General features: G+C 43.0%; 1 protein-coding gene across 1 annotated transcript in view; it reads left to right on the plus strand.

Moving 5' to 3' along the window:
- MEGF11 (multiple EGF like domains 11) overlaps positions 1 to 14,477 on the plus strand; it is a 203,768-nt gene that overhangs the window by 77,836 nt on the left and 111,455 nt on the right. The window contains exon 6 of the mRNA XM_086756994.1: positions 207 to 281. Within this exon, the coding sequence (XP_086613120.1) occupies positions 207 to 281 (75 nt within the window). The remainder of the gene's footprint in view (positions 1 to 206; positions 282 to 14,477) is intronic.

The raw sequence follows: 14,477 nt of genomic DNA on the forward strand, positions 1-14,477 counted from the left end.
ACAGCTTCTTCACGCCAGACCTGGAGCTGGTCAGGAGCCGTGCAGAGCTGTCACCCACGGGCCCCATGTATGCTCAGTGTGTGTGTGTGTAAGGAGCTTTTGGAAGAGTTCGGTTACAGATGCTCCCTTTCCCTTCTTTTACCCTCCCATGTCTCCTTTCCTTCCTTCCTTTCATCTCCTCCCTTTTTCTCCCCATTCCGTGCCAGAAAGGGCTGCCTCTGAAGGGCCGGGGGAGCACAGCACCACACTGGCAGAGACTGGTGGGATCAGCATCTCCAACAGTGAGTGGTTTCCAACAAATCTAATGTAGGGAGCCTTGAGTGGTGGGATGTGAGGGTGCTGGTTCCAGCCTTTCCCTGTGCATGGTTTCTCTCCTGAATGGCATGTAATCCTTTGAGCCCCAAACCTGAGGGATGCTGAGCCAGAAACTCAAAGGAATTGAGTAGTTTCATACAGTGCTTCAGGCTTCCCAGGATTTTGCCATTTGTTACTTTTAACCGAGTTAACTTTTTAAACCCATCTCAAAGCGGTGTTTTAGGCAGCTGGATGGATGCAATTTATAGTGCTGTGTCTTTTAATGCTGCAGCGTGTGCTGCGGTCCTGCCCCGTGCTCAGGCTGTGCTGTGTGACGCCTCCGAGCACCGCACTGGAGACGCGAGATGCATTGCCTTCTGCTTTTCTCTATCGTTGCGTTGCTGAGGGAAAGGAGATGTCCTGACTTCTTCTGACCTCTAAAGACCTTGTGGAACTTTATGTTAAACCAGTGCTTGGTCAGTATGTCCTGGCCTGATTTCAACTGGGTAATCTCTCAGGGCTCAGACTTGGAAGTTATCACTCAATTTTTCTCACTTATCTTTCCTAAGGTTGGGTGTGCTGTCTTGATCTACAAGTTAGATAGCTGTGACTCATTTGTTAAAGAATCTCTGTGGGTTTTATGGTTTAAATAATACTTTGGCATTGTGTTTTGCCCCTTGTAATAAGTAACACACACTCTATAAGTGAAAAATGTTATCGTACATTGTTTTCAGCAGCCGTTGACTCCCCAGCTGGTTTGTGCTGGGGTGGATTAGGAGTTGCTTTGAATCGCTCTGGCCGGTTGAGCCGGTGACCCTGCCGTGACTGTTTTACGTACCTTCCTGTTACATCTCGACGGCTGCCGGGAAGGAGTCGAGCACCTCTGTCCTGATGGGTCGGTGATGCGCATCGTTAATTCTCTGAAGACCAACTTGGCTGGCATCAGCTGCCTGTGGTGTAACTGCACCCGCTTACACCCAGGACAAATCTGATCTCGCTTCCTTATGCCAAACACCTAATGAGAGCACTAGAACTTCTCCTTAGCGCAGTCTGTGACGACAGTACTTCTACTGTGTCGGTGTTTGCTCCTTTAATGTATTTTGTCATATGTGTGGGTATATTTACAAAGCACGTGGAGTTAAATGTCATTGAAAAGTGTAATTAAAAATCAATTAAGAGACCATCTTAAAAATGAGAGGTTGTAAAAATGGAATTTACAATAATAACCAGAGTAAGAATTTGGCATTTACATGTCTCTTCCGAACAGCGATTCCCTTGTTAGCTGTGCCTGAGTGACAAGGTGCTCTCTTATCTCCTGGATATAAATTCCAATATTCTTGGTATTGCTGGGACAAATAAATACCCGCATAAAGACTTCTTGCACTGCCAACTAATACCAACTGATTAAATTCAGGCAATTGGGTTTTAATTCTTACCTGGGCCCGATGCCAAAAATATCCCTTTGTGTGAAGGGCCAGGTTTTGCACTCAGCTTATGGTCAGTTAATGCCTAGCGAATTCTGACCTCCCAACAGAAGGCTGAGCACTGAGAGAGGTTTTAAACTGTTTTCATTTCCCATATAAGCCAGAACATATTTAGAGGTGAGCACGGAAGAGGTGTTTCACAGTGCAATTGCTGTGCCTAGACCTCTCTGAGGTCCAAGGACATAGCCACACGAGGGATACCTGAAGCCTAGGAGATACGGAAGTCCCCACCCCACATTTTGTCATCCACAGAAATACAGCCAGAGAGAGAACTGTTTGGCAATGTCCCTGTGGAATCCATGAGGATGTGTTATATGCACGTGTGTAACTCAGGCATGTGTGGTCTGGATCTCTGGCCATGCTTACGTGAAGAGGCTTTGACACGGTATGAGTTCAAGAGCCGTCTTGCTGTGGGATCAAGCATCCCAGATTTATATCCAAACCTTAAGTCTTTTTACATGTTAGTATTCATAGTCTACTTCCCCTTCCTCTTCCATCTCCATCACAGTCGGCAAGTCTTTCTGGAGGTCTTCCCGAGGTTCTTGTAGAAGAAGTGGAGACTAAATATATAAAGAGCATTTTAAAAGTCATAAAGCCATATAAAATGCTAGGATCAATGAGAATGTCCATCTGTGACAATTCCATGGTTGAAGGGAACAGGGTGGGATTACCTTTGAAAGCTCTCAGCCTGTGCCTGTGTTCCTGCCAGTTCTATTCCTGGGCAATAGTGAGGCGAGGTGGTTCGCTCTTTCCAGGCAGTTTAACGCACTGCCTGCCTTGGAACCAGTTCGGGAGGACGGGAAGGTTCTTGCTGGCAAGCGGTGTGGAAGGTTGGTGGTATTTGCTGCAATGGGCCGTTTCTCTCGGGTTATGCCTTAAAGTGAACATGTGAAACATCACACATCCTCCTGTTTGACTCCCTGCTGACTGGGCTTTTCCAGTGAAGGTGCGTTTTTTTTTTTTGTGTGTTTTCACATGAACATCTGCTTCAAAATCCCAAGCCAAGAAAGTCAAGAAGCAAATTAAACTATTTGTTCTTCCTTCTCTCTCTTTGATATCAGTCATTTCTTACATGATATTTAAGCTTCCACTTTTGGTCAGGAGATATTAAAAATGAATCTAAGCAGCTTACATCTTAATCATATTGTGAAAAAGGGATGGAGGGTGAGTGAGCTAGAGAAAAAAGCCATAGCGACTTTGCTGCTAATTCAGACATCGGTAAGCTACACCGTTAACTCCTGCCCGGCCCTGGGAGCCGGGGGCTCTGCCTGTCCCTCCCCACCGGCCCCGCTGTGGAGCAGGACGCTGTGTGACCATACGCAACTGGAAATTAGTCTCCGCCGGTGCTGAAGCAGCGTGTGAGCAATTCCCTATTGCTCCCTGGTTTGTGCTTGGCAAAGGGAGAGTTTGGAGGATGACTCAGATATTCCTTCTTCCCCCTGGGCTTTCTTGATGTGCCAGCCCAGCAACTAAGCCACTGTTCTGGATGCCTCTGTCGCAAGTTCTCAGACTTCTTCCTCTGGAGTGCCCTCTAATTTTGGAAAATGTCTTTAATAAAAAACAAATGACACCTTGTGTGTTTTCACAATCCTGAGCAGATTTTGGACAAGACGTTAACTCCAGGAGGAAAAACAATAAATTAGGGTGGTCACTGGATTCAATCAATGAAATATTAAGAGATAGGAATTAAAATGAGGGTTAGATTTTCACAGGAAATTGGTCGTTCTACACAAACCTGATTTCCTTCTTTGATGAGATCACAGATTTGGTTGCTAGTTTAATAAGGGTAGCTGTGCAAATATAATGAATTTTTGTAATGTGTTTGATTCAGTTCTGAAGGATATTCTGAATAAAACATTAGCGCTATACAAGTATCAATAACATGCATCAAAACCTTAATATGAGCTAAAGAACAGATCTCAAAAAGCAGCTCTCAATGCGGAATAATAATCAAATGTATTTTGGTGGGCTTCTGGTATTCGACTCACCCCTATCAATATTTACATTAATGATCTAGAAGTAAATATAAAATCGCTGCAGATAAAATTTGTGAACGACAGGTGACGTGGCAGAGTGGCAAGTATTGATGAGGACCCAGCATTCCTACGGTGATCTAAACCATCTGAGGAATTGTTTTAACATTTAGAGAGGAATGGTGGAATTTGTCTCGATAGGATCAAGGCTTGTGCTTGTTGTAGTCGCGTGGCTAACCTAGACTCGGGGAACGGGAAGGTCTGGGGACAAGGCGAGAGGTGCCAGTTAGGGTTTGCTGAACAAAGGGATCCAAGGAACCAGTAGGTACGACACTGGGCCAGGTGATTTTCTGACCCCAGGGTTAACTGGCACAGCCTTGGCCATGTCCATCCAGCTCAAATCTAGCATTCACTCAGAGAAACTGGCTGCATCCCACCTTCCTACTGGGATTAGTCCCCAGGCCCTGCTAACCCTTGTGTGGCACCTGGACATGATTTGAGGAAACACTGTTTCGTGCTGGCCTAACAGCGTGATACGGTCAAGAGTTCTGGGCTGTCACGTGCCAAGATCGGCCCGTACCCTGTGTGGTTTGCCGATGCAGTTATAACTCGTGAGGCAGAGTGGTTGGCGTGAGGGATGATGAGAGCAGCCTTCGGCACACCTGCTGCCTCCCCGCTGCCAGGTTTCTCATCTGCTGCGGCATCGGAGAATTTCTGAGGAGAGAAGTGATGAAGAACAAATGCGATGCCTTTTCTGCGGATGAGGCATCCCTCAGAGGCGAGAGGGCAGCATGAGAGGAGGCGCAAATGCTTTAAGACCCCAGAAGAGCAGAAGGGAGTCCAGCATGATTTCCAGAAAAAAAATTGGCATCTCATTTTCCTGCATCTGAATTCAGTTCAATGTTTTGGTTATAACAGAGAGCCAGCTTAGGTCAGTGGAAAGATTTTAATTTATTTTGTGAGATTTACATTGGGCTTTGCAGCCCTGTGCATCTGCATGCCACAAACCATTCTCTTTCCTTGCAGCTTAGGATGCTCCCTAAGGGAGACACATAAATGTGAGGACTTTTATTCTTGTACTCCTTGTGTCATCTCCAGCGTCGTGGATAAGTTAAGAGATGCTCTTCCTCCTGCTCTCAGGCTGGCCATCTATCACCAATACTGAAAACTCTCGGAACAGTAATAGTACAATGGTTTGGGGCAGATCTTGCCATGCCTTTAAAGGGGTGTGAGGTTTGGTGGGCAGCTGTATAAATGGCTTTGGGTTATGGATTTTACACACTATAAAAAGGCAACTCACTGCCCACAGTTTTAATTGGAATGCACTGTACTGTTAAGGGGCATGTGGGAGCTTTGTCCGTGCCGGGCAGAAATAATCCGGTGTAAATCTTATCTAGGACACAGCTGTGGGGGAAAAAAATCTCCCCGTTTGGATGTCCTATTCCAATAAACATCTGTGTGCAGGAAAATGACAAAAAGAGACATCTCAACTCTCTCAGCTCATGCCTTTTCAGAATAGTGTGGATCTGTGAGTCTTTGAGCTCCCACAGGAGTTAAATGAAGATTTTTATAATCGTTTGTAAGGCCGTTCCCTTGGTTATGTAACAGTGGGGAACGAGCCTAGTGCCTCTTATAACACAGACTTCCTTTCGAAGTGAGGAATGAAGGAAGTTCACATATCTTCTCATGAATTATACACCAATTTTTGATGCCAGGGCCACATGACATTAGCTTGCAAGCCAGAGGATGATGACAGCAGTCCAGACCTCCTCTTTCTTAGGACTTTGTGGGCACCTATGGAATTCACAATGAATTTTCCACTCTCTCTTCAGGGTTTGGCTATGTGTGCCAAGAGGAGTGGTGGTTTCTTTGTCGCTTGTCTACTGAAGGGGCCTGAACCAAAATGTCCCTGTACACCGAGGACTTAAATAGCTAAACACAGTGAAGAAACCTTTATTAGTGAGCTGTCTGACATCCATCTCCTCTTTTTATGTACTCTGCAGGTCAATAGTTATCACAGCCTCTATGAACCCAGAAACCAACTGGTCAGACAGCTTAATCCTTATAACCCTTCCATCCCTCCATTGCCTTTTTGCCTGGGATTGCAGTGGTTCCAGTCGGAGTCTCCCTTTCCTCTAATTGGCAGACATTAAGTTGTCTTCTAGAAAAAGAAGTTACAGCTGAAATCAGCATCTTTGAGTCACACAAACTCATCCAAATCTTTCTGGGCTTGTTAACTCACTCCCAGTTTTCATGAGCTGCTGTATAACACCTCACTAGCACTGTGCAAACATCCCAGAAACATGGAGAGAAGAACTTCTTTCAGACCAGGAGAGCCCCTGAGGCTACGGAGACAGGAGGACCTGCTTAGCTTGTGAGCCACAGCAAGGCTGCAGAGGCTGCCGTTCCACCTTGCCTTGTAATATTGCAAGATTTATTTTGAGATCTTATCAGCAATTCACTGTGGGCTTCTCTCTGCTGAGCAAAATTCATCCATCAATCTGCTTCTGCGGCCACGTTCCAGCCTACGCTGAGGTGACAGTTCAGTTGTACTAATGATCAGCCTCGCATACACAGTCCCCCCTCGGTCTGATTCTTCTGATGGTTTAATTGATTGAGCACACTGGCTTCTAGTCAAGCAGCTCTCCTCAGCTTAACTCTCACTTTCAAAAAAATCACTGCTCAACATCTCTATAATTAGAGTTAGTTGCTAAACCCCCTATCCAGGTGATTACTGGTGTATAAGAGGGATGTATATTGAACTGATCAAATCGGGGATTTATGAAAAATGCCCTTGATCCATGTCTCACAATTTGTTAATGTCTTCTACTTCTGGTATTTTCCCTCTATTTTGGTGGCTAAATAAAGCTGGGTTAGGACAGTTAGGGTTTGGGGTTTTAAGTTTGTATCCCTGTGATTGTTTAGGGAAGCTCAGTATGGTTCATTAATATTGCATTTACAATGCAACAGGACTCAAAAGCCAGACAGTTCAATTATACGCTGAAGCCTGCAATGCGCTACAGAAATGTGCAGAGCAATGAGTTCCTGTTGTAGTTGAAGACCAGCAACTCCTGTTCCCTGGCCAACAGCACTGCTCTCTCCGTTATTCCTCAATGCGGTAGGTTTATAACACAAACCCAAACCAAATGCCGTGATTTGAGGCTTTCGTTCAGTTTCTGATACTTGATTCAGGTGCACTGGGAGGCTCCACAAAGAAAACACATCTTTGGGAGTGACATCCCTGAGGGACAGAGTCTGACCCGTGCTGCGTGCCGCGCTGACCCCACCTCCATGCAGGTACCTGTTAAACATATAGGCTGCAAAGCTCTCGCTGCACAGATTGAGCTGCAGCTGGTAAAACGGGGGAGAATAAGCTAAGCTTCCTCTTCTGCTTTTGCATTTGCTTGGTCCAATAGCAACATCCAGGATGTGCTAACGTGCATCTGGAATTGCGTGGAATTATGAACCAACCCCTGCAAAACCTGGCCGTTCCCCTTCATTCTCCCCTGCTTCCCTGAGAGAGAGTGAGAACTTGCGGTTGATTGCAATAAAAGTGAGATCATGCTTTATATGCAGAGAAGGCCACTGATTTTTCTGATGCAATGTGATCTGGTTGCGAGAAATGATGATACATACGAATTGGATTTTTTTTTTCATTTTTCTTTATAGGAGACACCAAAGTAGAATTTGGTTTTGCTGGATTTATGGCTTCATCAATCACGCTATTAAGAATAATGATTCCACTCTCTGACCTTGCAGGGCATCAGCTATGAAATTTGATATGATGGCCCAAACATTTTTGCAATACAACTCTTGGCCAGTGTATAACAGTCTATTGACTGAAACACTGTCAATGCACAAATGAGATTATAACCGCAGAAGGTCTTGATTGCTTTGGTCTTTTATTCAATACAGTCCTCTGTTACAAGCAACTTCCTGGCATTTTTTTCAAGATAGCCTAGACATTTCTTTTCTGACAAATGACGCAGTAGCTGATCGTATAGACAGACTCTTCTCTGCGGTTTTGTCTGTCTTTAGAAGACTTATCTGTAACAGGGCCGTTGCTTTGGTGTCTCTGCACTGTTCAAGTCTTGTACTCTCTAACTGCCGCTTTGAGCTGGATTGGCTGCTCGGTTTTCCGGAAAGTCTGATATAGCCATGATGGAGAGAACCGCTGTGTTTTCACGTTCTGCTGGGGCGTTGTTCCGTGGCTGGAGAGGAAGAGAAGAAAGGCTTTAGTGCCCAACCTTCATTTCATTGAAATGAACCGCATTGCTTTAGTTCCCCCATAGGTATAACAATTATTAAGAATTTATATTGCCGTTCATTCTGTATAATAACAAACAGAAACTGGTTTTGCACTCTTAACCTTTGCTGTTAGGTAGCAATAAAGAAGCAGCAACAGTGAGTACTATGAGACTGTATATATTTGCATCCTACTTACTGCACTTTTTATACTTGGGGAGACAATGAGTTTATGCTGTGTCATGCTTGTGCTTTCCCACCACGAAAAATAACTAGCTAATGCATTTTTTACTTTCTTTTGTCTGTTTCCAGAACAGACCTATTTATCACTTAAATAAATCCACCCAGCATTCCTCATGTATTCTGATTTTTCAGTTAAATATTGTTTGTATTTAAATATAAATATGGCACAAAATGTAGCATTAATATTTTGCCTACTGAAGTGCAGTTCTGTCTCTTATTAAAATTTAAACAGCCATTATGTACATGAAAGACTTTTTTGTTGTAGTTTGCAAGGTGTTATAACAATAATTACCAGAGAGCATCAATCATTTTTCATTGCCTCGTTTATATCACAGGGATAAGTAGCTTCAATTAAAATCCCATTTTACATAAATAGATATGGTTTGTATCAAACCACAGTCTGTTTCCACTTCTGAAATGCTGGCCATAGGAAATCTTTCTCGTTATTCAAAGTGTATGATGTGTACTGCTTATCTTTCTGTGTGCTTAAAAAGACATCACTCTGCAGGCAGGCATGCCTTACTGCAGGTTTGGCAGGGAACAAATAGCTCTCACTGTTATTATCTATCAGTTCTACTGTTCCAAATATTTTAGCCAAAAAGCTAACTAGTATAATCGCATGGTTATTACTGACACGTTATAGTTTGAGTAAGCACAAACAGAAAATGTTTAATATGAATTAACCACTACAGAAAAAATTGTATTTTTTCTATTACTGGTGATTTCACCACTACCTCAGCAGCTTTTCTGCTAAATCTGCTTGCGTTGTGAACTATTGTGAAAAACCAAATAAGGGGAAACTCGGTAAATTATCCTCTGCGAGATGATGATTAGCTCTGCAATGAAACAAGCAGATTAAAAATCATGCTTTCCATTTCTCATCTCTCTAAAAAACCTGGTTCCAGTCCCAGGCTGTTCCCCCGTCCACTCCAGGCAAGAGAACGCTTGACCTGAGTTCCTCACGGTGAACGATGTGACATGTCCCTGCCTTCCCGTTGCATTCAGGCAGTAGCACCCACATTGTTTTTTCTTTTCCGTTTAGTAACGGCATTTGCCTCAGCATTCAGATCTCATTGCATATTTGTGTACAAACCTGGGAACAGCTTGGTTCCAGAGGTTTAGTTCAAACTCATTTTGGTTACAGTGTCACTATACGTGCACGTTCTGTGCTGCTGGGAAGAAGTTGCCGTTTTCCTCTGGATTCTGAGGCTTTTGATTTCGTTACTACAAATGAGGCACTCATAGGTGAGAACTATTATTTGCTCCACACCAGTAAACCAGGGCTGCTCATTCCGTTGCGTTTGACGGGCCGTGCCTTTGCGCCCTGACATTGTTCGGCGGGGCGGAGGTCCCTGGTGGGGTGTGTGGGGCACACTGGAGAGCAGGCTCACTGCAAAGCATTTGCACACTTCCAAAGCTGGAGCATTCAAATTGCAAATGGTGAAATATTCTTTGTGCCACTGTAGGCAGCTTTTTGCATCATTTCTGCAGAATTTGGAGCTTGATGAGCAGAGAGAGAATTGCAAGAGGTCTCAGTGGCTCTAGCAGAAGGGCTAAGTAGTAGCTTGGGTCACGCTGCGCCTTCGCCATGTTCTCCCTTTTCTTTGTCACCCCTAGCGCACTACTGGAGCCAGCAATGGTGGGATGCTGATGGGGACAGTTGTATGGTGACATTAGAGTGAGCACTGGTGGTATGTGAACAGGTGTCAATGGCTTATTCACTGCTGCTCCTATGAGCACCTTTGTAGGTGAGCTATTGAGAAAAAATAGGGAAAAATGCAGGACTCGGTTTCAAAGAAGTACTGAAGTGCATACCACAGATATTTAAGCATATGCTTAAAATGTAGAGGTTTGGGAGCTCTCCAAAATGAGTACACATTGGGAAGTTAAAGCAAATGATTTAGCTCAGTTTTACAAAGACTTTTCTAACTGCTGTCTTACCATTTGCTTTCTTCTTCAAATCAGTGTCTACCAGCTTTATTTTCCTTGCTTTGACTAACCCCCCTTATTTGTGTCGTAACTTGATCACCAGATCCCATCTCTGAAGTGCTGAAGTAGTAGATAATGTCTGTGTTTTTGTTTCTGAGGTCAGGAGTGCCAATTCCTAGCTTCGGGATCATCGGCGCGGCGAGCTGACAACAGAGGCAGTCCAGCTTGTGTTTTCTTACAGTCGCGCAACAGAAAATCAATGGTGTCAGGAACATTGGGATAATTCTACTGTTCCAATCAATACATGCTGATTAAACTAGTTGTGTCTGTTGGGTAAATTTGCTGCATCATAATTAGAATTATTAATTAAAAATAGGAAATCAATTGACACAAATTAAGCAAAAAAAGAAATTCACCTTATTTCTTTGACACCCTCTCCAGAGGCCTCAGTAAGTGTGACAACATGGACGTGACCGAGTGGCATTTGTCACTTTTTTTAATGCCGTCCTCAGTTTTAAAACTTGACTTATAAAACCCTGCTAATGCAGCTCCCAGGAAATCAGTCATTAATGTTGTTTGTGCAAGAAGCAGTTCTTTGTCAGTCATTATGCCCTGCCTACACGAGCGTCCTCTGCGTGTCGCCGGGGCGAGGAAGCAGCGGGGGAATGAAAGCCTTGGGGAGCAAGATGTAGCCCATTCCCTTACCGTGTTGTTTTCTGGTTTTGGTTAACAAGGATCAACAAATTGATCATTTCTGGGTGGCTGTAATGGGCTACTCATTGCTGGCTACTTCCTATAATATGCCAGTGACCTTCATTATTTTCAGGGACACATTATGTGGGACACCAAAGCAGGGCGTCCTTGGGAACGTTCTTTGCAAGGGCAGCAGGAATGTTGCAGCTGTTTATTTTCCTCTCTGTTATTGCTGGATTTTATGCGGTTTTTATTTTCTTTCTTTTAATCTATTTATCTCTTTATTCTTTCCATACATACATTTTCTTCTTCTTTCCTCCTAGTGTTAGTGATTTTCTTTTCTCCATCTAATACTTCCCATCACAGATTTTCTTTCTCCTGTTCCGCTTGCACCCATTCAGTAGAGGAGAGCAGCATCAAAGTGCAGGAATGCGTTGGGTCCACGTACTCCTGTGGTTTGCTCAACCTACAGCCAAATGTTTTCTCAGAGCGTTCACACCTGTGACAGATCTGAGGGCAGAAAGGACGACTGGTGAGGGCAAACGTGTGACTGGTGTCTGGAGATGCTGTATAATGTAATGTGCTTTTAGGAGTCATTGGTGGTAAGCTAGTTTCCGAATTATATCAAACTTGTGATGATTTGGTCGCTCAAAAGAGTCAGTCCCTTGTATGTGGAAAACCTTACCGGTAGAAAAATGTGTAATAAAGTGACCTAAGGCAATTAGCCTGGAAATAGTCCTTAGCCAGTCTGGGATACAAACATAAACCTCGACTCTGTTTATTTTGGGGCTATCTCAGGCATTTAGTTTTGCTTTTTATTGATGCTGACTTATAAATGGCAGATTTTTAACACCGGCTATACAAAATGAATGACTTAGAGCTTTTCTCAAAAATTTGTACGCACCAGTGAGGTTTAAGAACAGAGTGTGCAAGTATTCCCCGGAGAGCGGCTTTGCGGTTGTTTCTGCCATCATGCTCTCTGGCAGTTCCTAATGTCACAGCGTGCTTTCCACATGTTGCACAATGGCTTTTCATTAGCCCACTGTGAATTGTAATGGACATTATTTGTGTAAGCTCTGGCACCTTTATTGCTATATTTTTAATCTCCTTATTTTTCTCAGGAATACCTTTCCCTATGTTAGAGTGCAGTAGGCAGTTGATAACCTGGGAAATCCATCTCAGTAAAAAATAATTCCTCCAATCTTCACAAAATGCAAGATCAAAACCTAATAAAAATCTTAACTGCTCCACTATGTCTAACTTAAAATATTTAGAGGGGAAAAAAGCCTTCAGCTATTTGAATATGATTGCTATAAATTAAATTTTGCTAAGGTCCTTTGTAAAACAGGAAATATTTTCTTCTTTAATGGGGTGGTGAAATGCTGATAGGAAAACAGAACTGAGCACTCCTTTATTTTGAAGTAAAAATTAACTGGTCTGTAGATTTAACTGCTGTATTATTTAGATCAGTGCTAATTATCGAAGTGTCATTGCCAGATGTGCTAGTGAAAAAGATTAATATGATCAAATTAACATAGTTTTTCTAGACCTAAACCTGGTTCTTAAGGTGTTTTACAATAACAGTATTTCACTTGAAGCGTATTTCCAAGAACAGTCAAAACTAACAGCAAATAAAAATGTCTTTAGGGTAAATGCCAAGACAGATCGAGTGGTTTGCACAAGAATCAGGAAAAGCAGAGTTGTTGAAGGCCCTGATTCCAAAGAATTACGGCCGTACCTCAGGCGGGCTGAGCGAGCTGCCAGATTGACCTCAGACGATTGAGAACATATGGATGGCATGGAGCATCTTTCAGATATATCTGAGCACAGCTGTTGAGTGCCTTAAAATTAAGCTGTAAAACCTTGGCATCAATCAAGAATTTGACAGCGCTAGCGTAAATAGTGTAAAATCAGGTGGAGGTACTCAAGCAGCCAGAACCTGCGAGGAAGAAGGCTGGTGGCTACGCGCAGGGTGAGCTGTGCTCTGAAGGGGATGGAATAAAGATTTTCCACACGGAAAATGTTACAAAAATTGAGGCTTGAAAAAAACCAAGGACTTGGAGTGAGAGTTTCACATCTTTTTTACCGAGATTCAACCTGGCAATATTTTGTGGGTGGCAGCTAGCCGGTCTGTTGCCAGAACAAATCTGAAGATAAATTGAGTTATAAGGCTGCATTGGGAAAACAAGTGGTGTCGCTTGCTTTCATTTCAGTGGGCTGTGGATCAGGGTTTTAATTGGCATGTCTGCTTTATAAGCATTTGTTGTAATATTTGTGATGTGTACAGAGCGGCTGTCAGCGTGGTGGCCCTCCTCCGCAACTGGCTCTCGTTGTCGTAAGTAAGATGTAAACATCACGGTGGTTCGCCTGTAATTGGAGGGCAGGGGGAAATCGATGGCAAGGTTATCTTTCTGGGGGTAGCTATGATGAGGTACAATTACTATTTTTTCAGAGCCTTAGGAGATGGAGTTAGCTTATGCATAAAATGTGCTTGTTGCTTCGCAGTCAAGTGGTGTTTTGATTTTTAATGAAATTCAGAGTATTTGCATTATGAGGTTATAATTGTTTTAAGAGTCTGTAGGTCTGAGAGTCAGCCTGAAGTCACTTAACTGAAGCAGGCAAAAGTAACACCTTGAAATCTCTGTTCATCTCTGATATGCTTTAGAAACTTTAAAAAAACTATGTTACCACCCATTGATTGAGGAGCCCTGTATTTAAAAATTGTACAGAAACTGATACAGATTTTTAAAAATTGAATCCTTTTCCAGATTGCTATTAAAAAGTTGGCTTCAGCTGTATTACACAGGTCCTCTTGCAATTCCTAGGGGAAAGAGAAGAGAACAGGACTGTTGGGTTAAAGAACTGGAAAGTTGTGAGGTACGGTCTGGAAGAAGCTGATTGAATTGCCGTGTTTATTGCAGTTCCTCAACAACTTCCTTGCTTTGCTAGCAAATTTAAAAGGTTAAAAATGCAGATATTTAAAATTATGTGCACCTGTGTTCTCAAGTCTCAGTGGGAAGTCACCTTCTTAATCTTTTAAGTGCATAGACCCAATGATTTCCATTACCTTAATACTGATCCCCCAGTTTAATTTGCTGTGTGCCTTTCAAGAATCGAGGATAATTTTTGGGCTCATGATGTTGCTTTTCATGCCTTCCTTCTTTCAGATCTGCCTAGGAATGAGTGAAATGAGTCAACAGTAGAGGTTTTTTTAAGCTTTCTTCAAATTTTACTCCAGCTCTCTGACAGAAAAACGTTAGAATTCTTTTAGTTTGACAGAAATTAAGGATGTGCCAAAGAGAGGAGTCTGCATTTATGTGAGTTGCAGAACAATAAAGCATTTAAACTTTGCTAGCTATGAGGTCTCGGTAAGGACAGGTCCTCCTGGTACAACAGGAACTTAATTCTTTTTACATTTAACGATTTTAATTAACAAATATTTGAAGAAGTTCCAAGAGTCTCTATATGTGTAGTTTTCCTGCCTTTTGGATCTCTGGCCTTGTAAAAATTCCAACTCTACGACCCTGGCAATCAACAGGGAAACAGGACATGGCAGGTCTCAGTGCAGTCTGTGGGAAGTCTTGCAGCAAATCTTGTGTAAATTACTGTGGGGTTT

Source organism: Chlamydotis macqueenii, chromosome 12 (assembly GCF_036417535.1).
Source record: "Chlamydotis macqueenii isolate bChlMac1 chromosome 12, bChlMac1.mat, whole genome shotgun sequence".
NCBI classification, from domain to species: domain Eukaryota; kingdom Metazoa; phylum Chordata; class Aves; order Otidiformes; family Otididae; genus Chlamydotis; species Chlamydotis macqueenii.